Here is a 24875-nt window from a genome sequence, read left to right as displayed (position 1 = left end):
TGTGGCAGGGGGTGAGCTGGGACAAGCCCTACAGCCGGTGACTTACACACACAGCAGCAGGGGAGAGGAGATGCAGCTTGGTATGTTGTCGTGTGAACTTTCTCCCTGAGAATTTATGAGGGCAACAGCATGAGCCAGAAGAGAGGATTAGTAGCATACCTCAATCTTACCCTTTTCAGGTATGTAAAGAATGAAAAGACTGAACGAGATGCATCTCCGTGAGCCGGTTTGAATTATAAGCAGAAAAAGCGGAAGATCTGTAATTCTTTTCCTGCTCCTGCAAGAGGTGACATGGAACTCCTACAACACATCCATGGTAAGATGTCACAGGGAGGTCATGGCCCTCGTGGAAGGGAAATGTCAGAGTCCCCATGCTGTGGATTAGGGCTGAATCATGTCCCTGCCACTCCTACTTCTGCTTTTCCCATTTCTAGAAGCACATGCAACAGCTTTATGTGCACAAGGGAGTGTGGGTAGGGGGTGGATCTGTTAAGTCAGTTCTCCTTTCCAGAGTTCCTTTTGGACTGCAAAGCCAGCTTCCCCACCCAGACTTCAGAACTGATGTGACGCTGCTTTGCCAAAGCTGTGTAGTACACATTATACTTTTAAAGCACGTTCGAAGCACAATCTTTCCCGCAAACCCTGGGCGCTAGGGTTGCTGGAAATTGTACCTATTTGAGGGGTTAAAATGCAGTGCCCAGGATTCTTGGAGTTAAAGAATGGCCATTGAATGGGCATAAAAGATATATTTTCCCTCCTAAAAAGTAAGGGGAAATGTGGAGCGAATGCAGGCTGCACAGCTATCCCAGAAGCCAGAACAGCAAGAGGGATTGCTGCTTTCACTGCGCAGCGATCCCTCTTGCTGTTCTGGCTTCTGAGATTCAGAATATTTTTTTTCTTGTTTTCCTCCTCCAAAAACTAGGTGCATCTTGTGGTCTGATGCGTCTTATAGAGCGAAAAATGCGGTATATGAATACTGACCATGCAACAAAATATTCATTTGGCATTAATTTTGCCACAACAGTAACAATAGTTGCATACTGTACATGATAAACACACAGCAGTTGATACAATTTATTGATGTCTCGTTTTGCTCCCCTCATAAGATACAACATGCTCATGGGATTGCCTGCATTCCACATTAACTTCATATTTGGGACAGAAAGGGTGGTGAGAAAACTCAAAAAGTTGCTGCAGTTAAATGTCTCTGAATTTTTCTTCCTCTTAAATGGAGGGTGGAAAATCTGTGGCCCTGCCCTAATTTTTTTTAGGCAATGTTTTTATTTATTTTTGGTCTTCTCTCATGTAAGCAAATTTTAACATGCAGCAGGTAGTTATATTATCCATGCTGAAAATCCCTCTCAGGCAGAGGGTGACAGAACTCTGGTGACTTAAGACAACTGCACATTTCGGGTGATTACAGAAAACATCCATCTTACAACAATATTAGCCAGGGGTTTAGGGAAGATGGGAAGAAATCTACTGACTGACTAAAAAACAAAGCAGCCGTTATCATTTTGCAAATGAAGTGGACAGTTTGCTTCTTAATAGCAACTCCAAGTAGGATTTCTTAAGTGTGTATGCATCATGTGACACAATTTGAATGGAAGGAAAAGAATAAATAACTGAATGGCAAGTCCAATAGCCTCCCAACCTTATGTACATGATTCCAGCCACTTAGAAAGCACAAAGGGCACTTGGCTGTAAGAAGTGATCAGGAGAAATGTTCCCCATTGTTGAGGAAAGTCTTTGCACTGAGGCAGCTGGAAAAGCCAGACAAGTGGAATGTACATTTGCCCAGCCCCTCTCTTCATCGTCTCATTTCTTCCCCTTCTCTGTGCCAGCTGTGTCCGTGAGAAGGAGACATGGTTTCAATAGGCAATTGGATGTCATCTTTCCGGTAAAAGCACGAAGAAGATGGCCTTCAGGAAGTGGCCAAAACTACAAATAGCAGCCACAAGCCAATGGGAGCGAAGGCTGGGATCAGTATTCACCACACATTTTGTTATGTCGGTCTAGTGGGAGAGAAAAAGAAAAAGAACTCAGAAATGTGCTGTCATCAATACAATGTTTCGCACTCACACAATCTGTGTTCTCACATGGTTCTCCAAATATTTCTAGCAGATGGCTTGGGAAGATTTCCCACCTTTCTCTGCAGGTCACCAGCCCTAAAATATTTCCCTAGAGCTTTACAACCACCAATATTACCACCACCACTCTGTTTCCCAATTATACTGAGACCCAAATGGCTGTGCATTTTATCCATTTAACGCTGACAAAATGAATCATATTATTTTTTTCAGAAGTTCTCAGTATCATCCTTTTCCACCCTACTTTCTAAAATAAAACGTTTCCTGTAAAGATTATACAGTAAGCATCGTCACTGCCTGTTTTCAGCTTTGTTCTTTCATTTACTTGATCTGAATAACATACCCACAGCAAGGGACACTTAACACTCAACATTACGGTTTTTTAGCCTGGATGTGGTATGAACCATAATGTGTGATGTGAAGGCCATGGGCACATATCAAGCAAATGGCCAGGAGACCATCTCCCCCCTCCCCCAGCGTCCTTAGCAGCAGATGTGTCTGTCTCTCATAGCACATGCAGCAGCAGTCCTAAACAATTCTGTGCTCATGCGCCTCAAAGGGATGAAAACTGGATTCATAGCAAAGGTATTGGCAGGTCAGGAGCAAATAAGGTTAGTGGAATTGTGCAGGGAGCTTGATGGCAAATATAGTCAAGGTTGCTGCAGGTCAGTGGGAAAGCTTTGGGAGCATAGAGCTAGTATAATCAGGATCACTGCAGGGCAAAGGTGGATTGGCAAAGCTATAGCTAAGGGAGTAAAGTAAAGCATCAGCTCTGCTGAGAGATATCAACTCTCTCAAGTTCCTCCCTCCATCAAATGTCCCTGGTAGCAGCCATTACATAAGGCTACAGCCTAGGGAGAAAAAAGAAGCAGGCCCACATCGCTAATTCAACCAGCAATTTGTGGCTCCTCCTCTCCTTGATCTGCTACCATTCCAGTTAGTCATTGTAATGAACAGCCAATGCCTATTTGCTTTTTGTCCCTTCTCTCTACCCCTCCACCCACACATCTTTTTTTCCTTTTGTGCTATGTCTTTTAGATTGTAAAAATGAGGGAAAGGGCTTATTATTGATCTTGCTGCTCCAGGAGGACAGGGTATAAATGCTTCAGATAAATAAACATAGCTCCATAAATGGGAATTCTATCCAGTATTTAGCTGCATTCTTCTTCTTCTTTGGTGATCACTCATAGTCGAGTAAGATTGTCTTCCACGGTTTTAAAAATGAGTCCATAAGTGACTGTGGAGGCCAATTCTGGATCCACATGTCCTTCCACAGTGGGGACATTGGTTTCCGGGTGGGAATTGATCACGGTGTGGATTTGCTACGTGTGCCTTCCTCTTAGCAAGTTTCTCCCTTGCATCCTGAGTTTGTGTATCTTCAAAGCCCATGACACCTTTGGTAAAGGCTGTTCTCCAACTGGAGCGCTTGCAGGCCAGTGTTTCCCAGTTGACAGTGTTTATACCACATTTTTTAAGATTTGCCTTGAGACAGTCTTTAAACCTCTTTTGTTGGCCACCAGCATTACGCTTTCTATTTTTAAGTTCGGAATAGAGTAGTTGCTTTGGAAGACGATCATCAGGCATCCGCACAACATGACCAGTCCAATGAAGTTGATGTTGAAGAATCATTGCTTCAACATTGGTAATCTTTGCTTCTTCCAGTACACAGACATTAGTTCGCCTGTCTTCCCAAGTGATGTGTAAAACTTTTCGGAGACACTGTTGATGGAATCTTTTGAGGAGTTGGAGATGGCGTTTATAAGGCATTATACCTACCGGTAGCTCATGAGACCATTCTGTTTTTATTCATGACAGTAATGTGTCCGTAACTTGCACATTCGCTCTTTGGAAAAGCTTACCCAGCCTCCTCTCCTCTTCATCCACGTCACCAAAGTCTTGCGTACAAATTCTCCCAGGCAATCCACAATGGTATGGACCATGGCTGGCTGGGCGTGTCTTACACAGTCCACAGCAAGGCCTGCTGCCACAGCATAGAGAGACACTACTTTACCCCACGTTATGCCTGCAGGAAGAAGGGGAGGGGAGAAGAATTTCAGCATATGATTGTTACAAAACCGGTGGGAGAAAGGGCCTGACCCCAGCCCCAAACTCTAGTCACTATGCCATTAAACCAGATGCTCTACTATGTACTAATCTCTGGCCTCCCAAGCCTTCCAATGCTACATGCCTGGATGGCCTCAATTTTGAGAATGGATAGCATCATCTGGCACCCTGAAGTGGTTGGTTGATAAGAGACAACATCTGAGGTAATTAATGATTGTAGTGGTTGTGTGGAATGAATGGTGAATGATATTGGGCCAGTAGCTGTATGAATAATGTTCATTATGCTCATAATGTTCCCTGACTTTTTTATATTGATAATCGTGTTTATGTATATGGATGCTATTTTTGTATTTGTTTGGTTTTTGTGTAACCACTTGACATGGTTTTTATTGAGATTATATTACATTTAGGTCATTTTTATCGATTGCAAACTGCTTCAAGATCTTTAGATAGCGAGAAGGTTATAAATGAAAATTATAAATAAATAAAGATGGACAGCATCAGCCTGCCTTGACTCATCCATCTGGCAAGGATTGATGTGCAACCCAGCGCAGGCTGCCTGCCTGGCTGGCTTCTCCTCCTAAATTCAAGAGCATCCAGGAGCACAAACCCTTACCTAGGACATTTCCTATCCTCTCTGTGAAGTGCTGTGAGACAGAGCTAGCTTGGCCATACATACAAGCAAACAAAAAAGGCACCTTGGACACAAGTCCACATTCTTAACTCTTTTAGGCATGGTAAACCTCCCATACAAGGAGAGTGTACAATAGAGGCATTTAAAATGTCATGAGGTTCTTGACCACACACTCTGATCAAAGCAATGTCATCAGCCCTGTTCTGATTACGGTGATAAGATCCTTGAGCCGAATTAACTTGGTGTTCTCACAAAACCCAGTTGTTTTCTTTTTTACCAAAAAAGAGAAAGAGATCTAGGGAGGTAAACACCCCAGATGTTGTATGATGCATGAATACTGCATAGTCAATGTCTAGTCTGGTAGAAAAACACACAGAAATTCAAGATATTATCAGTTTTTCTCATTATCTACTGCCTACACTCAGCAATGGTGAATGAGGTGCAGTATGTAGCAAGAGAGTGGAATGCTGATCAGCCAGTTAATCTGGCCTGCAGCAGAGCTTCCCGTCCAGAAATGTGACCAGCTAGACAGAAGTGCCCTCAGGGGGCAAGTCCAACCATTTGTACTAGAGCTAGTATGAAGTGCCCTCCTCTCTCATCCCTGATCATTGGCCATGCAGGTTGGAGCTGATGGGAGTTGCAGTTCCAAACATCTGGAGGGCACCAGTTTGGAGAAGGCTGATCTACACAAAAAGAAGAGCGTCAACTGCTGCTGTCAAGAAACCAAACAAAGATAGCTACGCAGGTTGGTGTTCCCAATGTGTTTCCAAAATATATCTTTAATCCATGAAATATTTATACTCGTTTTTGAAGGCTGCTCAAAAGAACGAGCTCACAAAAGCAGAAGGCTTCTTTTGAGCAGCCTCAAGGCAGCTGTGTTTGTTTTCAAATGGAGAATAGCTCATTTTAGCCTGTTAAATATAAGCAGCACCCATTCCTTTTACAGAGTGTGCACCTGTTCTTTATTTTAGATAAATAAATAAAAAAGGTTTACAGACTGGTTTTCAGCAGAGCCTCCATAACAGCTTTCAATTTTTAAAAAATACAATAAAATTATTTAACCAAACATTATGATCCAATAAATATGTACTTGGAGTAAGCTTCACTTAAATCTGTGGGACTTGCTTCTAATTAAATGGACTGAGGACTGGGGCTCAAGACTACTGCTATGCTTTCACAACAAGAGAAGACAAAAGAGAGGTCTCTGATGACATGGTCCTTACAAACTCTGTCTCCTGTAAGCAGAATCCAAGAAGGCCATGTGAATCTGGTCACTTTGCTTTAAAATGTAGACTAAATGAAATCCTCAAGCATTGCCACCAACAAGTTATTGTGACAAAAACTTTAAGGGACTAGAGCAGAGGTTCCCAAATTGTGGTCCACAGACCATCAATGGTCTGTGAGCATAGAAGTCAACTCATAGTGGCTAAGGTCCCTTCGGCCCCTCCAATAAAATGTTTGAGGGGGCTGCCCCCTCTAAGTTGATGGTCATTGCCATTCAAATGGTGTGTGCACCGTGTCTTGTGATCAATTATGCAGGACATAGCTTACCTGGGCTCCCTAATATTTTATTCAAGTTGGCACCCCTGTCTGTGAGCTTCATTCTGTTGCTCCGTGGCAAGTCTGTGGATTTGTGGTTGAAGACAAGAGATGGCACATCCATCGCATTAAATATTCCTGTTCATTTTAATTGTGTTTTTGTTGATTCTTTTATTTCTTATATTGTATTTCATTGTGTTTCAATTTGAATTCTATGGAAAATTATAAAACACAGTGCATAACAAACACTACAATAGGCAGAAAAATCATTAAGTGGTCCACCAAGACCTTCACCAATTTTCAAGTGGTTCATGGAGGGGAACAAAACAGTTTGGGGACCAGTGGGCTATAGTCCACTTGATCAGCTACTCCTGATGAAACAAACTCTAGTCCATGGCAGCTTATGCCATAATAGATGTGCTAAGTCTTTAAGGAGCCACAGCCCCATTGTTTCTGATAGCTAATGCAGACAAGACAATTTCCCATTCTGTTTATGCCTACTACAGTGGTACCTCGGGTTACATACACTTCAGGTTACATACGCTTCAGGTTACAGACTCTGCTAACCCAGAAATAGTGCTTCAGATTAAGAACTTTGCTTCAGAACATGAGAACAGAAATCGTGATGAGAACAGAAATCGTGTTGTGGTGGCGCGGCAGCAGCAGGAGGCCCCATTAGCTAAAGTGCTGCCTCAGGTTAAGAACAGTTTCAGGTTAAGTACGGACCTCCGGAACGAATTAAGTACTTAACCTGAGGTACCACTGTATTATGAACATCTTTCCTCAATTTTACAACACTCTGCAGTACAAGGGCAGTGTCTGACCAGCATTTGGGAGCTCACAGATGTGACATAGACAGCTTGCCTGTTCCTTTGAACACCTCCCGCTCTTGCCTGCCCACAAACAGCAAGAGGCACCAATCCGCATCCAATTCAAAAAGATTGCCACCAATTCAGAATCCAGTTGGGCAAGAGACAACTGTTATTTCCAAAGACACTTAAGAATACCACCACTTATTTATATTTACGTATGTGTTATCCTAATAAAAGCAAGCGAGGAATAAACCAGAGGGGAGAAACCAGCAGGAGGGAGGGCTGTCCACATCGCAGAGCGGAATTTAAAAACAAATATCTGTTTCAAAGCTGTCAAGCAATGCCAAGAAAAGTTGTCTCTTCTTCTGCTTTAGAAGATGCCAGATGGAAGCCAGCTGTGAAGCCAAGATATGTAAATATACTGCACAGCACAGAAGGGGGAACAAATGTAAATAATCTGGAGGGAGCCCACCTGCCCTGTCCTGCATTGGCCTCCCAGGTACTGGAAAACAGCCAGGAAGCCATGTGAGGGTAAGTATCTGGTCTGTCTCCAAGCTCAGAAAGCCACATTTCCCTTAGCTAAACAAGTAAGTCTACCAACTTCATTATCAAAGTACACAGCTCTCCATTCAGACCCCCAAACTTTTCATGAGTTGTATTTAGAGATGGGTGAATCTGCCAATTTCGGTGACTCTCAGATTATTTTTCTCAAAGTTAAATTTAGTTCTCCACAGTTCCACATCACTTTGCAATTCTCTCCCCCCCGCCCCACAAATGTCTGGCTCCTGTGTTACAGATTTTTGAGGAATGTGAGTTTCGAAGGCTGCCATGTTGTTTCAGAAAGTTCAAATTAGATTGATTCGCCATTAAATATGAACTGAATCTAATTTCTCTCTTGGATTACAAAAAGGGGGGTGCTTGTGGGTGTATAGGAAAGGGAACAAACATTATACAGACAAAGCATGCATACTTCGACCATGGCGTCTTGCTATTCATTGCAGACAGTGCCTGAATTAAGGACTAGAGCTTGCTAAATCCAGCATTAGTATTACCTGGCATGGTTGGGGGGCATGTGTGGTTTGCTGCAAAAGAGGGGATGTACCACCCAAAAGAAAAAGACATATTTGAATTTATTATGTTCAGATTCAAATTTAGGGAAAATACTTTAATTTAAAGAAAAAGGCATCTCACTATAGAGAGGCAGGCCATGACCAGGATGGGGGAGAAATTTGATATCATTCACATCTAAAGAGAACCTACCTAATTTGCATTTTCCGAAGCTAAAAACAAATCAAAACATAACCATCCTTTGAAATTCACACTTCTCTGAATTTCGCATTGCTGTCCAGCCAAATATTGTGCACAAAAATATGTATACTAGGGGAAAGCATGCATTAAAATGTTTAAATTAGTGAAACTAACATACAAAAAGCATTATATTAAGGGAAATCACTTTGCTAAAATATGTATATTTGGCAAAATTGCAAAAAAAAATGTATATAAGAAGAAATTTGAATTAAAATTCTGACAAAGTTTCATAAAGACTTTTTAAAAAAATCACAAATTGATGTGGAGATTTGAATTTAAGATTGAGGAAATGAGAAATTGAGACAAACCAAAATTAACAGATATGCCCTTGCCTAGTGCGCCTGGTGCCTATTCACTCTGTCTTCCAGGAGCTAACTGTTAATGGACAATTTCAAGCCGCCTCCTCCCTTTTTAGGATTATTTATCTTTAAATTGGACTTGCTCAGCCCTTCAACCAAAGGGCAGCTTCAAACAGAACTGTTCTCTAAAAGCCCTTCCAGTAAAGGACCCAAGTAGGAAACATGGTCACCTTAGGCCCAGTTTTCACCTGACAACTGGATGGAGAGAAGCAGCCTCCTTCACAAGTGATGACTGAGGCAGTTCATGGCACAACCTTGGACCATGACAGGCAGCTTCTATTTCTGTCTTGCCCAAGGGCACAATACACAGCTGTCTAAAAGCACCCACTTAAAAGCCTTTTCCTCTGGGCTAAGTTAGGCCAACTGCTTTGAAGAAGTTTGCTTTATTGTGTTGAGAGTCCTTTCAAACAGCGAAAGCTCTCATTCAGCAGCAGCATGAACAACATGGCCAGTTTTAAGACTGACCAGACTAAACAAAAACCTTACCCAAAGTTTTGTGGACTCCAACGCAAGCAGCTCCCACAGACATTCATTGGATGTTTGAAATCAAGCCCAATATTTGAGATTTATAGCACAAACACAGGAAGAGGGCTGTCGCCACTCTTGACCTTGTAGTCAAAATCATCAGTGTGTTTTTGAAGTCATAGCTCCATGTATTTAACATGTATTGAAAGAGGCAGAAAAAGAAAAGGAAGATCAGTTTTCTTCTTTTAAACAACACCCATATATCTGGGGTGGCTGAAAACATGTTAAAAGCATTTGTTGTTGCTAGTTGGAGAGCTGAATAGGGACACTCTCTTGCTCATAGTTTCTACGTCCTCGCCCAAAGCAATGATTGTGCCGGTTGGATTCAGAGGCATAGGAAATAATTATCTGGATTCAGACTAAGCGTAATGGATGTAACGTTTTATTTTCTAGTTCCTTCCTTGCATAGCACCACAAGCTAACTCATATTTTTTCAAGAATCACCATCTAAAAGACTTGCAGCTAAACTGCAAGGCACTAATGCTTTAATCAAATCTAGCAGATTAGCTGTACAATCGTACCTTTGGAAGTCTTCTGATTGGCTGCAGGAAGCTCCTGTAGCCAATCAGAAGCCCCATCAGATGTTCGGCTTCCAGATCGTTTATGGGGGGTGGGGTGGGAGAGAACTGTTGATGTTATTGATACTATTGTTGTATCTTTAGTTTTAGATCTTATGATTTACATGGAAATTGTTTCCATTTGGTTATGTACTTTTTGATGTGTTTTATTTATTGTTTATGATTTCTGTTATGTTTGTAATTATGTAAATCTTGTCATGTTGTGAGCTGCCTTGAGCACAGTTTCAACTATGGAAAGACGGCGTACAAATAAAATGATGGTGGTGATGATGACTGTACTGTGATAGAGCACAGCAGGTGCAGTTGAAAGGAAGTTATGTGGACAACAGAGCAGAAATCAGCTAAAGGACCATAAACTCATCCTATGTGAAGTGGACAAAGGTATATTTGTCAATCCTCAACCCTTTAAACACCAGAATGAGCAATCAAGAAACTTCTTCACATGCCCAAAAAGAAAGGACACGTATGTAAAATACACTTTGTATCTGACACAACATGCATGTGTTTTGTATCCAGTTTTGAACCAGAGTAAAAACCTCTCCCATCTGAAAAGTCAAAAATCTTAGTCAATTTTATGCCCCCTGCAAGATGAAACCTACAGTTATATCTGTTAGAATTCCTGATCCATGATTGCAGTCATGGGATTGTTGTCTGTCACATGACGGTGTATGTTTTGACTCCACAGAGTGGGATGTGATGGAGACAGGATGTTTGTGTTACTGTGTTCCGTGAAGTGGAACTATTGCTTTTTTTTCTATTTGCTGTCTGATGATAGAGAGAAAGGGAGCCATGTTGCAGTGCTCTGTGTGTGTTTATATGTAAGTAAAGTAGATTAGCCAAAATGCTGAGTTGCTGAGGTCTGTCACGCGAAATGCGCAAACTCTGCAGATCCCTAAGTGTGCCGGTGTCGGTTGGCATCTGTCACTGTGATGTTCGGGCTGAAGAAAGCTTTTGAAGCTCCCAAACGATTGACCAGGAGAGAGAGAACATCCCAGTCGGGCATGTGTTTCTGCCAGGTTCCTACTCGAGTGTAGGCCAAGCTCCTGACACTATCAACTTAGCTAGGAGCAAGCCCAGCTGAACACAGTGGGATTTACTTCTGAATAAATATGCAAAGGGTTGCACTGTAATTTTACCCATACAACCATTTTCTGGAAGAAAAGCAGTTTTTATTTTATTTGCAGTGTGAGTGTGTGTGTGTGTGTGTGTGTGTGTGCCAGTGCCCGCGCGTGCTAAATCAAACATCTCATTAGTGCAGAATTTTAACATTAAAGTCCAATTTCTGAAAGCGCTCACTACAGCTGCTTTCTATCCTTAATTGCTGGATCTGGCATTGATTTTTCTTCTCCTTCGAAGAGTGGAATGTCTGGGTGAGGCACGACTGAAGCTCTTTATTTTGCTACTTTTAAGATTTAAGTTTAACTGTTGCTTGCATTTTACCAGCAAAGCCTCCACCATCTCCTCAGAAAAATGACATTGATTTGATTCCATCTAGGAGCTCTTAAAGGCCTAGATGGGTCGCGTTTGATTCACAGCTAGGGTTGCCCAATGCAAAAGAGTTCTGAGCTTCTCAGTCTTTAATAATATATAGAAGAAAGCACCTCTTCTGTCACTTGCTGAAATTCCCTCTGCAACACAGCTCTTAAGAGTGCAACAATCCTGTCCTCATTTACCCCTGGTCACCCTACTAACTACAAATGAGGTGGGATATACTAGTCATTTCTGGGAGTCAGTGTGTTTTGTACCAGAGAATGGAAAATAAGCCTGAATCAGAGTGTTTGTTTTGAATGACTACTGCATCTTTCATTTCTGCTCAGAACACATTCAGCGGATGGCTCTGAATTGCCCAGCAGGTGGGAAGAGATTCCTGGAACATAGTCTGTCAACTATTGGAGGTGGGATAGCCACAGGAAATAACAGGGTTGGAGCAGATTTCTACTTCCTTACTTCAGAGCTGTCCATGTATCCACTAACAAGGAATTGCTTATGTGCACTACACCCCACAATATGCATTGGGCTACCCACGATATACTTCAATATGCAACTGGCCCCTTCAAGATGCAGCAGTGTTCTCTCCACAAGCGTTGCTTTCATACAATGTGTTTGGACACACGATGCTTCCCTCCCCAAATAAGCTTTAAGCAACTCCTAACCCATTGCCCCCACACGCAGAGTGAGGCAGTGCTGGATCAATGCTTTCTTTTTAACAAAAGTCACTCTCAAGCGAGACTCTCCCTTCAAATAATTGGAAATATGAATCGACAGCTGGAAATACTAATAAGAACATGAGAGAAGCTGTGCTGGATCAGGCCAAAGGAGGCTCATCTAGTCCAGCACCCTGTTCTCACAGTGACCAACCAGGCATGATTAAGCGATATATAAATTCCATAAATAAAATAAATATATACCTAAATAAAATGGGAATCTGCATGCCAAAATAAGCTTAGGGCAACCCCAAATTAGTAGCTGTTATAAGCTACTTTATTTTTTAAAAATCTAAGTTAATGCACAATATAAAAGCAATAAACAATATAATTAAAACTGTAAAACAATAGAATAAAAGCATAAACAAACAAAAACAGGAATTCAAACAAACAAAAAACAGGGTTCGATCTTATGGATAAAAGTGACATCTCTTTAGAGAAAAGTAAAGAAACGGTGCTACCACTACTGATAATAGTAAGCCCTAGCTAAGAGAAACTGTCAGAGAATTATTCCTCTCGCAAGACAAATATGGTAAAATTATGTCCATGTCATCCCAATTCCTCTGCTCACTTAGAGGGTAGAGAATTTTGGAAAGTCATTTGTGCACAGTTGTACCCCAGACTGAAGCAGTAACTTGGCAGCCATTAATGTGTCCAATCCCAAGAGTCAAAAAGAGGAAGAAACTAGAAAAAAAGAAAGGTATTTTTTATGTAAGAAAGTCAGTCACTGCTGGGAGTGTAGTGAGAGTGAGCTCAAAAGCAAGGGATTCCCCTGCTGGGAGGAGAGAACTGGGGAGTGGCTACAGCATCTCCTCACCTGGTGAGATATAGGAGGAAAGAGTAAACAAACATGGCTTTGTGTTAAATCATTAGTGCAGCATCCACTGCCAAACCACTTACAGCCAGCATCCTCTGCCAAGTGGGCCCCACCCAACAGGCTCACCCAAAACATGCCTGTGCTTACACACCTAGCTTTGTTTCATTTCTCATCCCTCTCATTCCCTCACCCACACGGCGGATTGCAGGACAGCACCTGAAGTAAAGATCTGAGTTGCCACTGCCAGGAAGGCATCTGTTACCACGGTTTCCGAGTGCAGCGAGATGTTTAGCTGCCGTGCCACGTTCCGGTACAGGTTGGGCCTGATGTACTCCAGCTCATCGCCTGAAAAAAGAACACACACAATTCAAACAAAAACAAGGACTTGTTTTAAACATCTGTAGCCCACATTTCAATTAATATTCCCAAGGTGGGAACCTGTGGCACCCGAGACAAGCGTGAGGGAACCTGTGGCACCAGGGGGAGGATATCCCAAAGCTAGACTGCAGATGTTGTTGGACTCCAACTCCCATAAGCCCCAGCCAGCATAGCCAATAGTCAGGGATGATGAGAGACATCTGGAGCGCCACAGGTTCCCCAAGCCCTGACTTCAAATAAACACAACAGTAAAGGTAAAGGGATCCCTGACCATTAGGTCCAGTCGTGACCGACTCTGGGGTTGCAGCGCTCATCTCGCTTTATTGGCCAAGGGAGCCGGCGTACAGCATGACTAACCCGCTTCTGGCGAACCAGAGCAGCGCACAGAAACGCCGTTTACCTTCCCACCGGAGCGGTACCTATTTATCTACTTGCACTTTGACGTGCTTTCGAACTGCTAGGTTGGCAGGAGCAGGGACCGAGCAACGGGAGCTCACCCCGTCGCGGGGATTCGAACCACCGACTTTCTGATCGGCAAATCCTAGGCTCTGTGGTTTAACTCACAGCACCACCCGCGTCCCATAAACACAATACAAGTGTCTAAAAACACAACTAACCAGTAGAATCCTGACAGGAGCTAATAGCTGAAAACACACAAATACTATTAATTAAGCACCACATGGTTAACCACATGGATTCCTGGCACTGGGGATGGTGTTCAGCATGCACTACGGAAATGGCTCGCTCTCGGATTTCCACTGGCCAGATTTTTAATGGCCGCACAGTAACAGGCCAACAGGGATATCAATGAACAGGGAGGTCTTTATGCAGTGCTATTTTTCTAGAAAAAGAGGTGCAGGAACTCACCATAAACACCTCCCTCATTCTCTTAGAATGGCAATGGCACCCACCGGAGAGGTGCCGGAACTGGGGGAGGGGGAGCCCTGTTCCTATGGAGGCAAGTTTTCAGTACCTGGATCCTAATTCGAAACATTACGTGCCAAAACAAGCATTGTAGATTGTGCACAGAAACAGATAGAGAGCAATATTTCTCATAAGTCACATTAGTTGCTGTTTCGAAAAATAATGGTGCAGCAGAATAAAAGAAATGGGCTTTTTGTGCTGGGTTGTTGAGTTGCTAAACTTTATGCATATATATTTTTTAGATCCTCCTGTCAAGCATTCTGAAAATCCTTTCTGGACTGAAGATAGCAAATGCTTTAAATGAATCAATAAATTGAGTCATTCTCTGATCACATTTGGTTTCAGGATCTTCAGAGTGTCTTTAAAGATAATAATAAATAATAATAAAAAACCTTTATTGTCACTACACCATCTGTGTGCATGGTATTCTTGTATTATCTCAGAGAGGGTTAGAGAAAAGGTTCTGTTCCCCCAGCCCCTGGAAAAATGTGGCCTAGGCAATATGTTGCCCCTACTAGGCAATATGTGGATGCCATGAGCCAGGAGTCAGCTTCGCCTGCTGAACAGCAGCCTGAAGGGGAAGAAGGCAGAGTGACTCCACCTGCAGCTGATCAGCCTGCAAGGACACAGAGGAGAAGGCACTGATGAGAACCAGCTGGCTTCAACCTTCTTAAGCAGAGTGCCTATTCAACTCAGTACATAACACAGAGCTTCCAGCAGCAGTCAGGTGCTGATAACAATGCCTGTAGTTCTTGGCCCTACCTTCCTGCTTCCTGTTCGTCTTGACCCTTGACCACCATGATCATTGGATTTCCTGACTCCTGAACCATCCTACTACGCAGATTGCTGCTTGCCCAACTCTAGGACTGGACCTGACCTTGGAAGCTGACTCTGCCTCCAGGCAAGTGCAGCTCAGAGACTCTTCTGGTTGGCTAGCCTCCCATTCCACTGAGCTCTGCACATTGCTGCTCAGCAATGAGACACCGACAGTATCTCATAGCTTCCATGGGACAACCCTTTTTCAACTCCTTGTCAGTCGTCTATCAAAGAAGGTATTTTATGGGCTGGGACATGACAGAAGTAGTACAAGGCCTGCCTGAAGCTGTGAAACATAAATAAGGCAGATTAAATATGTCACCAGTTATTTCCCACAAATAATAACATGAGATATTTAGACTTGGAATAGTCTTCCCTTGCCCCCAAGATCCTTCACCAGCTTGCTGAATCTAAGCGATCTCAAAACCAGCAAGCATCAAGTGTGCCAAGCATTTTTCTTGTTTCTGTATCCTTTTCCCAGAAGTGTGCGAGGACGTCAAACAGGAAAAGTCACACCCATTATAAAACACAAGAGATTGGAAAGTGGCCAGAGAGAATAGTCAGGTGTAAGTGTCAAGACACATGAACTTAACAGAATCCTCCAGAAGTTTTGCAAATCCTGGGAACAGCTGTATCTCAGTGGCAGAGGGTCTTCGTTGCATGCAGAAGGTCTCACGTTCAATCTCCAACAGCTCCTGGTAGGGCTGTGAAACCCTGAGAGCTGCTGCCAAGCAGTGTAGACAACACTGAGCCCTATAGACCAATAGTCGTGTCTAATTATTCTCTTGTTACACAGCCTCATGCTTACCCCTCCTTTACTTGGGCTTTCAAAATGCAAACAGGGATAGAAATAATAAACGTAGTCCCAAATGTGTTTGTGCTAGACCAGTGCACACTCCTGGTTATAGTTCTAGGGCTTTTCTGCAAAGCAGTTTTACTAGGCAAATGGGGGACGGACGGACACATATTTGTTTCTCTTTGATTGTATACTTTCTATGCACATTTCCTCTAGACTGTGCTTCAGCTACAGGATACGCCAGTTAACTGATTTGATTAACACCGTATGCCCTTTTAAAATGTGGGGTTTTTTGGGGGTGGTGATTATTGGGTTGTTGTTTTTATTTTGACTATATATTTTGTGGTTTTATATTTTGATTTTGCTCTGTGAACTACCCTGAGACCTCTGGGTATAAGACAGTATATTAATAATGATAATGATAATGATAATAATAATACTGCATCTTCCCCTGACACCATCTGTTTGTATCATGAAGGGAAGCTGCGCTTGTGGATGCTTTGTGGAATGTGCCTGTGCAATAGCATCTACTGGATATTGTGCCAGATATTGCACAAATATTAGCAAGCAGTTGGAGGACGTCTCTTAACTAATCTTACACACAGGAGCATGGTCCAGGCCTTGGTCCAGTCACCATCTCTATCAGCCTAATCTACCTTGCCAGGTGACTGTGAGGCTAAAATAATGACAAGGTTGTCATGATGTAGACATTAGTACTGTGTAGATGGAACTGCATTCATTCAGGGATAGGGTGAATCTGGGGTGTGTGTGGGTGTGTGTGTGTGTGTGTGTGTGTGTGTAGAGGATGAGCCTCAGCTCCTTTGCATTAGCTTCTCAGCTAATTACTTCTGACCAAATAAGGATGACTAGCTAGCCATCTTTATTTGCTCAGAAGCCAATTTGTGCCTGGGCCCCATGACTCATATGTAGGGCCGTAGCTAGCGGGTGGTGAGGTGGGCCCCTGCCAGGGGCACAGACGGGGGGGGCACAAAATCTGCTAAAATTTTGTCCATAAATAAAAATATTGATTATTGCCTCCTAAGAAAAGGTTTTAAATAGAGGGTGAATTGAATGGGGGGGTGGGGTTGGAGAAGTGGTGGAAAGAGCTTATTTGTCCATGGCTAGGAGGCGCAAGCTGAACGGTTCTGCCAGGGGCACAAGATCACCTAGCTACGGCTCTCCTCATATGTAACTAGCCACAGCACTGCATTCATTTAGTCTCATTAAGGACAGTAAAAAGCGTTGATTATTTGCCATTCATGCAACCATCTGGCACTCTCAATTAAGTCAGCATTTAAACAGATTTTTTTTTAAAAGCCAAGTTTTTGGAGAAACCTGCAAGGAAAACATTTGACCCTCTGAAGGGCTGGATTGTTCCATGTTATCTGACAAAAACAGAAAGGAAACGTGGTTTATATATGCACAAGCCTGATAAGAGGGAACATTACCCAGTGGTGAGGGAGGGGAGCTCTCTGCACTAGGAATGGGGGATTCCTTCTGAGATATGGCAAAGAAGGGAGGAAGCTGAGGACAGCTGCTTCCCAGCAGAGAAGCACATTGCATGTGAAGGAAGAATAGGGCATAGTGTAAATTAGTAAAGGTTTGCTCTACATTAGCAATGCTGCAAATTGGTTGGAGTACAGGCTCCTGTGGTTCCCCCCCTGTATGAGCACACAAGCAGCTACACCGTGGCATAATGCTCACATGATCACTGGCCTTTGAAAAATATGTATTACTTGTATGGCTGAGATTTCAAACACATTAATGTGTCTAACAGTTAACATGACTCCCCCTTTTCTGGAGTCTTCTCCCCATTAGTCTACAAAGCGAGAGGGCAGGTCAATAACATGGTGCAAGAACAGAGAAAGAGAGAGAGAGCAGGGGGGAGTGGTTCAATCCATCTTTAGCTCTGCCCCCACTTCTGATATGTGGCCCTCAACAGATTACCTAGGAAAGAGTGTGGCCCTTGGCAGAAAAAAAGTTGCCCACTCCTCCTCAAGGACATAGATGAATGATAAAATAGATTGCAAAGCGCTCCAAAAGCATCTCTTCAAACTGTGTAAGTGGCCAGTGAAATGGAAAGTGCTGCTGAGTGCAAGTGTAAATTGGCATACATTGAGCCAAAATAATAATCCTGATTTCACATATATACACTGATGGGGCCTGGACTTGTAGTGACCACCCAGTAAAGAGATCTTGAGGTCATAGTGGTTAGATAAGTGAAAACGTCAAGTCAGTATGTGGTCTAAGTATGGGTATATCTGCCAATTATGGTTTCTCTCAGGTTATCAACTTTCCAATCTGAAGCTCAGCTCTCCATATTTCCACATCAATTTGTGAAGTGGAAAAAAAAAACCTATTGAAAATTCACCAGCATTTTAGTGCAAATTCTCCTGATATAGACATCTGTATGTAATTTTGCCAGATAGACACATTTTTGCAATGCATTTCCCCCTGAAATAAATTCATTTTTATGGACACTTTACCCCAGTATTTGCATTTCTGTGCACATTACTTTGCAGGAGAACTGCACTGCAGAATTCGGAGAAGTGCAAATTTTGAAGAACGATGACATTTCAATTTTCGTATTGTTTCAGAAAGTGCAAATTAGGTGGGTTTGCCTTTCAGTGCAAACGGACTTGGAATTCTCCCCCATCCCTGTGTGGTACTTGCAAAGAGAAAGGCAAGCTCCATGTCGGAGTTCTCTAGGCAAGGGATTGACAAATGAAACTGCCCATACTGCAATACCTTTATACAAATCTATGTGTGACCAAAGAGCTCAGACTCAATGTCCTTTTAAGTATGCCCCGGAAATCTCTCAACTTGCCTGGGAAAGTATGCAAAACAAAAGCTTTTGTTGTCGTGTACGCTTGCTGACATCTGCCTGTACTGTAATAATCCACAGTGAGGGACTCTTGCCAGCTATGACTGTTAGTGTAACAGCTCTGGAAAACGCAGGTGCCTTCCCTTCTGCCTGAGAGTTACACTGAGAGGGGGCAATTGCCCATATGTCCTGCTTATAGGTTTTGCAAGACACATTTTTGGTTGTCCACTGTAGGAAACAAGAGTGCTGGACTAGATAAGACTTTTGATCTGCTCCACCAGGGCTCTTCTTCTCTTTCAGGTGTGAGGAACCTTTGGCCCTCCAGATGTTTCTGAACTACACCTCCCATCATCCTTGGCCATGCCTGTGGAAGCTGATAGGAGTTGTAGTTCAGAAACAGTTGGAGGGCCAAAGGTTCCCACAACTGCCATACAGCATGTTAGAAACTGCTGTGCGATTACTGTGTAATGAAAGACCAGTGTCTATAAATTATGTTAACAGGTAAACATGGACATTCTTATACATAAGCTATGGGAAAGAATAGCATGCTCACCTCAAGATCTGTTGAGCTTTTCCCTTCCAAAAGAATAGCCAATACTGTAACATTTATAAGGAGGTTCACTGGGAAGATAGGCGTACGCCTAATCTATCACAGTTATATTATGTCTCTTTGCCTATGCTTCAGCACTGGACTGGTTCCAAGTAATTGCCCTTCTGCTCACTGAGAATTAAGACATCCATTCAAAAATTTGATAGGAACTCCAGACACACAAGGTGTTCCCCAGCCGCTCTCACCAAAGCTGGAACGAGTCAGACTTGTTGCACCACTTGGCACAGGCTACAAAAGCTTAGGGCCACCATATTTCGTACACATTGTTGAGAAAGAGCATGAATGCAGCATGGCTTCCGTAACCATATAAGGCTGTTTACAGCAGAAGGAAAAGAAAGGCTCAGTGGGGGGGCAGGGGGAGGTGGTGTTTCCCTCAAGCCTTCTATGAATGTTTTGATTTCAAGCCACATTGCTTAGATGGAATGCCAAGTTATTGTACCCATAAGCCAAATCCTACTCAAAACGTTAGCAGCCAGGACAATTGCCAAAGATTCGCACCACAGCACTTGCACTGGCTTTCTGAAACACTCACTGCCACCCGCGTATCTAAAGGATGCAAGTCCCACACTCTGGCCTCAGTCTTGGAGGGAAATTGAATGGGTAAATACACACACACACAAAAGTGTAGGAAGAGCAACAGGGAGAGAATAAAGAGCAAAGGCAGTTGATGGAGAGAACAGCAAGAAGGCAAAGGAATGGCCCAAACAAAAAGGAATACAAGCCCCACTGGAGATGAACAGTTCTGAAAAGAACTAAAAACTGATGGGATCACCTCTACAAGGAAGTCTACATTATGCTCCAAGGTCTCAGCCTGAAGGGAAGACTTTGAAAGCAAAGAATGAGAGGTGGATTAAAACCAGCTGTACAAAAGTCCAGAAACAGACATTTAAAAGGACAGCTGTTAAGACTGGTGTTCCCACTGCATTTTGATGGTATCAATATCAGTGATGTGTATAACCTCTTCATAAATATGCCAAAGCTGCATACTCAAATAACCTCGAGCAAACATAAATGTTTAATTTGTCCTTTTTAGGGAAGGCTTTGATGCCTTCTCTCTCTCATTCTTGTAGATGGAGGAGACACTGGGATATGTAGAGGACTGAGGGCACAAGGAGAAGGGGACAACAGAAGACGAGATGGTTGGACAGTGTTCTCGAAGCTATGAACATGAGTTTGACCAAGCTGCGGGAGGCAGTGGAAGACAGGAGTGCCTGGCGTGCTCTGGTCCATGGGGTCATGAAGAGTCGGACATGACTAAACGACTAAACAAAAACAAAAGCATTTGGCTTATGGAGGCTCCTTGTGACAACATTTCGGAACCTTGTTCTCAAAGGTGTCATCTTTTTAAAAAACATTTGACAAATAAAGAAGCCCACTTTTTCTAAGAAACACTTTGTGCAGGACAGAACCCCCAGCATCAAACTATTCCTCTCCAGAGTATCAAGATACCAAAACATTGCAAAGGTAGGCCATTCGGGTCTTTCAGTTATATAACTAAATACCATAAGTGCACAGTATGCTGCTATTTATTGCTGTAAAAAATCTGAACAAGCAAAAATGCCAGAACAAATTCCCATCTTCGTACAACTCTCCTTAGCCAAGAAATTGGCTCTTCAAGTACTGACTTGGCAAGTGTCAACAGCGATACCAGAGCCAAACAACAGAGAGAAAAGAGATGTATAACTAGTACTATCAGAGGCAGATTTAGGGTGGCACAACCGGTTACCCAGAACAGGGCACTGAGCTGAGGGGGCGCCTTCTTGCCTCTTTCCCAGAGTCTTCCCACCTCCTTCCCCATGCCTTAGCCAGCTTTGGGAAGGAGACGGGAGGGCTGTGGGGTATGCATCTCAAATTTTGGCCTTGCATAGGATGCTGTTACTGAGGTCTGTCCCTGGTACTATAATCCCACATAATGTTTTCACAGTATAAAGCCAAATGACAGCTGATTGCTTGGAGTGCTTTGGAAAAGTGGGATGCAACTATTCTGACCGCAGAAGATTCTTGCAACTGAGTAGAAATCTTATTTCAGCATCCCTTATGCTCACCATCTGTCATAATCGAGGGCAACTGAAAGCACAAGTTTACTATTCACAAATGAAGATGCAACACTAATCTATTATGGGCAGGTTGCTAAGCAAATGCCTGAAGGGATTCTAGCCTCAAAAAGTCTTATCTTATAGGCAGCAATTATTTTTCAGGGTATGATAGTGGCATCATTGCTTGTGATGTGCACATGTATTTCCTTTGTCCCTGGTTAAAAAATTTTGAGCACAGCAAAATGTTCAAACAGAATGATACTATCTTGAGTCAGATTCTATAGAGTAGTACAACTGGAGCATGGGTAGCCAACATGATAACACCCCGAGTTGCGGACTAAAACACCCATTGACTATATAAGTTGAGGCTGATGGGAGTTATAGTCCACAACATCTGGAGGGCATATAGCTATACCTCTGAACTAGACTAATGAAATGTTATTGTACTTGAGAACAACAGAGGGCGCAGCAGGTTGAACTCTATCTGCTCCCATCCTTCCTTCCTCAAATGGACACACATGTCAAGTTCCAAAGAGTAGGCTGATTGTTACTCCCACTCTTCCCCTTGTTCCAAGGGGGCGTATTTTTGTTTTTTAATTATCTGCAGAGCTATTTGATTGTTTGTTGGGGCTTTCTTTCTTTATTTCTAAAAAGTTTATATTTAAATGTGCCCTGAGAAAGGGTAGTGATGACTGCATGATTGACACAAAGACCAGCCAATCAGCTCTGTGCACAGCCCTCGTCTATGAACAGAGGAAGTGGCTTTATAAATGCACACTGGATGGCCAATCAGTGATGCAAACAAGGAAAACAAATTTCGCCTATGCTCAATTCTAGGAAGATGGAATATATGTTTCTGATGCTGATGATGTTTTAAATTTGTATCCCACAATGTCTAAACTGCAACGGGTTCACTTCCCCAGTAGGCTCACAGTTAAAACTATGTCTGTTCACATACTGTCATCAATTTTTTTCCAAGCACTCATGGGCAATGAGGAGGTCCAGAAGTCTGGGCTGAGCATACCACACACTTCTGATTCTACAGGCATGAGCAGTTTTAGAAGAATATGACCAAACACCATTCACCTGGATGCCCTAGCAGAAATTAGCAAGATTGCGGGGGATTTGTTTGCCGAGCCTTTCACTCAACAGCATCTTCCCCCTGATCCAGGCAGAAATCCCAGGAATCCAACCTGCCACCCTCACAGAGGCACTGACAGTTTCAGCACTTACCTAATCTTAGAAGTATGTTGGACACTTCTGCTAACTTGCCACCAGGAACAGGTGTGCTTTGCTCAGGCTTGTTCCAGCCAATTCCAGCCCGAATCAGCCTGGAGTGAATGAAGTCTCTGCAGAGCACTTTGGCCTGCGATACAAGCTCCTTGTCTGTAGGAGTCCGATCAAACACTTCCATGACTTCTGCAGCAAAGACAGAAGAGCGGCGCAGAACCTCCATCTTCATCACCTAGCCCCAAGCAGGCAGGGTGGAGCAGTCATGAGGAATGAGCTGGTAGTAGGATGCCTCCAGGGAAATCTACAGCTGGCCAGTGGTTCACTATGATCCTGATTCACCGCAGCTCTTGCCACGAATGCTCTTTGGGGCTGCCTGGTTGATAAAGAACATTGAAAAATCCTTGAACTTAAAAAAAGTGCACAAAAGGAATATCCAGGCATCCAAATCTCATTGCGATGTTGTATTTTAATACTTAACACTATTTATGCTGGTAACGGAATCACATCACAACCTTATGCATTTTTTACTCAAAGGAAGTTCCCCTGTGTTCAACGGGGCCTACGCAAACATTGGTGCTTTAGTGATTCTTGCAAAAATAAAAGCAAAAGTAAACACCCCAGAACACAAATCACATCTTGTAGGCTGCAGGACATCTACAAGAGCAAGGGGGGATGCTGGCAGAATTTTTACAAATCTAATGCTATTTCTTACAGACCCACTAGCCCCCTTTAAGAATTAGCACAGCAGACGTTAAATTTGGTGAGAATCTCGAAGTAATGTTCAAAGACAGATACTCCCATCTTGTATTGTTGTTTTTTGTGACAGAGAACAATAAAGTAACTACCGAAGAATACAAAATCCCAGTGGCAGTAGAATCAGCAAAAAATGTGCACACCAAATCACATCATCCACTCAACCAAAATATGGCTGGCTGAGAAATAAGGATCTCAACAAGCTGTCTCCCTTGGCTTCTTCACAGAACAAGAACTGTCACCCCAGACATTTTCCTCTGGGCATGTATGAGACAGACAGACAGACAGACACACAGAAACCTTGAAAGGGTTTTTGTTTGGTGCGATAGGCACACCAAATTCTTGATCTTAAGTAAGAAGACATTATTATTGCATCAATGTTGTCTAACAGATGTTATTAATTTAAAAATCACAGAGCTGCAAATAAACCTCTCCAGTTGCGTCTGGTAACTAACTCCCAGACCCGAGCCTTGATTTAGCACATTCCTAACAAAACAACTCATAGACAAGATCTGAAATTCTGGCTTGACAGTTTGGTTAAAAAAGGGGGAAAGAGATTATGTTTTGCATTTTTCCTCTATAAACCTTAATAGAATTTATTTACAAAATGAAATTCCGGCCTCACACAGAGAACATCAATGGAAAGACCAGCAGCAGTCAGAGCACACACCCCATGTGCACAAAGATTCAATTCCTGGTGGAAAGACCACTGCCTGGGACCCTGTAAATAACTGGACCAAGATTGGCCAATGGCCTGACAGCAGAGGCAGCCTGAAACCCTGACAAGAGGACCAAGAGGTTCCACAGAGGTTTCCGGCAGGACATAAAACAAGTTGGGATTTACCTAAATGTCTCTAGCAGCAAGCTGTGCCATTTGCACCATCTTTTTCCAGCCTATTTCATACTGAGATTTCTTTTTGGTCCCCTAACAGGATGAGCAGAACAGCCCTAAGCATTCATTGAATGACAAGAGCAAAGCACCCCACCCACTCCACACCCAGAGAGACACAAGGGCCTAAAATGAGGGTCAGAAATAGCATTGGGGTATCAAACAACTGCTTGAACCTGATTTTGGCGGGAAATACAGGATAACCAACAATGCAACTTTTTGCTCAGAAGTTAGAAACCTAGCAAGGTACACACATCAGCAACAGGAGTCCTGGGATGGGATGGCCTATTCTAAATAGGGCATGAGGAAAGGAAACAGCAAATAAATCCAAACCATCAAGCTTTTCAGCTTTATAAAGCCATTTACCTTTCCAGAGCATTTCCACCCACAATTATATGCAGTTTGGCTTCATATGTTTTTGTATTTTCCTTGGGAAGAACTTGCCCCCTTCTCCAGGGCCTGGGCTGCACAGAGACTATAAGGATGCTGAGCTGCTGAAGCCACGCTGCATTTGCTTCTTCCAAAAGACCTGGAGCCACGGTCCCGCTCTTCTTGCAGCCTCCTTTGCCGCTGTCAGCTCTGGCTCTGCTCTTTTTCAAAGGGAGGGGAAAGCCAGCTTCTAGCAGTAGCCTTGTAAGGAAGGTGGATTAACTAGCGGGAGGAGTTGAATCTGGTTAGAAAGAATC

The 24875-nt window shown here is 43.0% G+C and overlaps 1 protein-coding gene across 1 annotated transcript; it reads right to left on the bottom strand.

Annotated features, from left to right (window-relative positions):
- Positions 1–1060: 1060 nt before the first annotated feature.
- BOK (BCL2 family apoptosis regulator BOK) lies at positions 1061–24831 on the bottom strand. The gene is made up of 5 exons (XM_083613974.1): positions 24556–24831; positions 22548–22920; positions 13147–13275; positions 3950–4113; positions 1061–2015 (listed from the first exon to the last, which is right to left on the bottom strand). Exons 2-5 carry the CDS (start codon positions 22774–22776, stop codon positions 1890–1892), a joined length of 648 nt encoding a protein of 215 aa, XP_083470100.1. The 5' UTR covers positions 22777–22920; positions 24556–24831; the 3' UTR covers positions 1061–1889.
- Between the last annotated feature and the right edge of the window lie 44 nt (positions 24832–24875).

Source organism: Podarcis filfolensis (genome assembly GCF_964270895.1).
Source record: "Podarcis filfolensis genome assembly, chromosome: 5".
NCBI lineage: Eukaryota > Metazoa > Chordata > Lepidosauria > Squamata > Lacertidae > Podarcis > Podarcis filfolensis.
This window is presented reverse-complemented; position numbering and strand designations above follow the sequence as displayed.

Coding starts and splice junctions, on each gene's coding strand:
- BOK (XM_083613974.1), bottom strand. CDS start 22,776: ATGAAGATGGAGGTTCTGCGCCGCTCTTCTGTCTTTGCTGCAGAAGTC. Junction 13,276..22,547: donor CAACATACTTCTAAGATTAG/GTAAGTGCTGAA, acceptor TTCTTTTTTCAG/GCGATGAGCTGGAGTACATC. Junction 2,016..3,949: donor TGAAGAGGAGAGGAGGCTGG/GTAAGCTTTTCC, acceptor CTCTCCCACTAG/ACCGACATAACAAAATGTGT.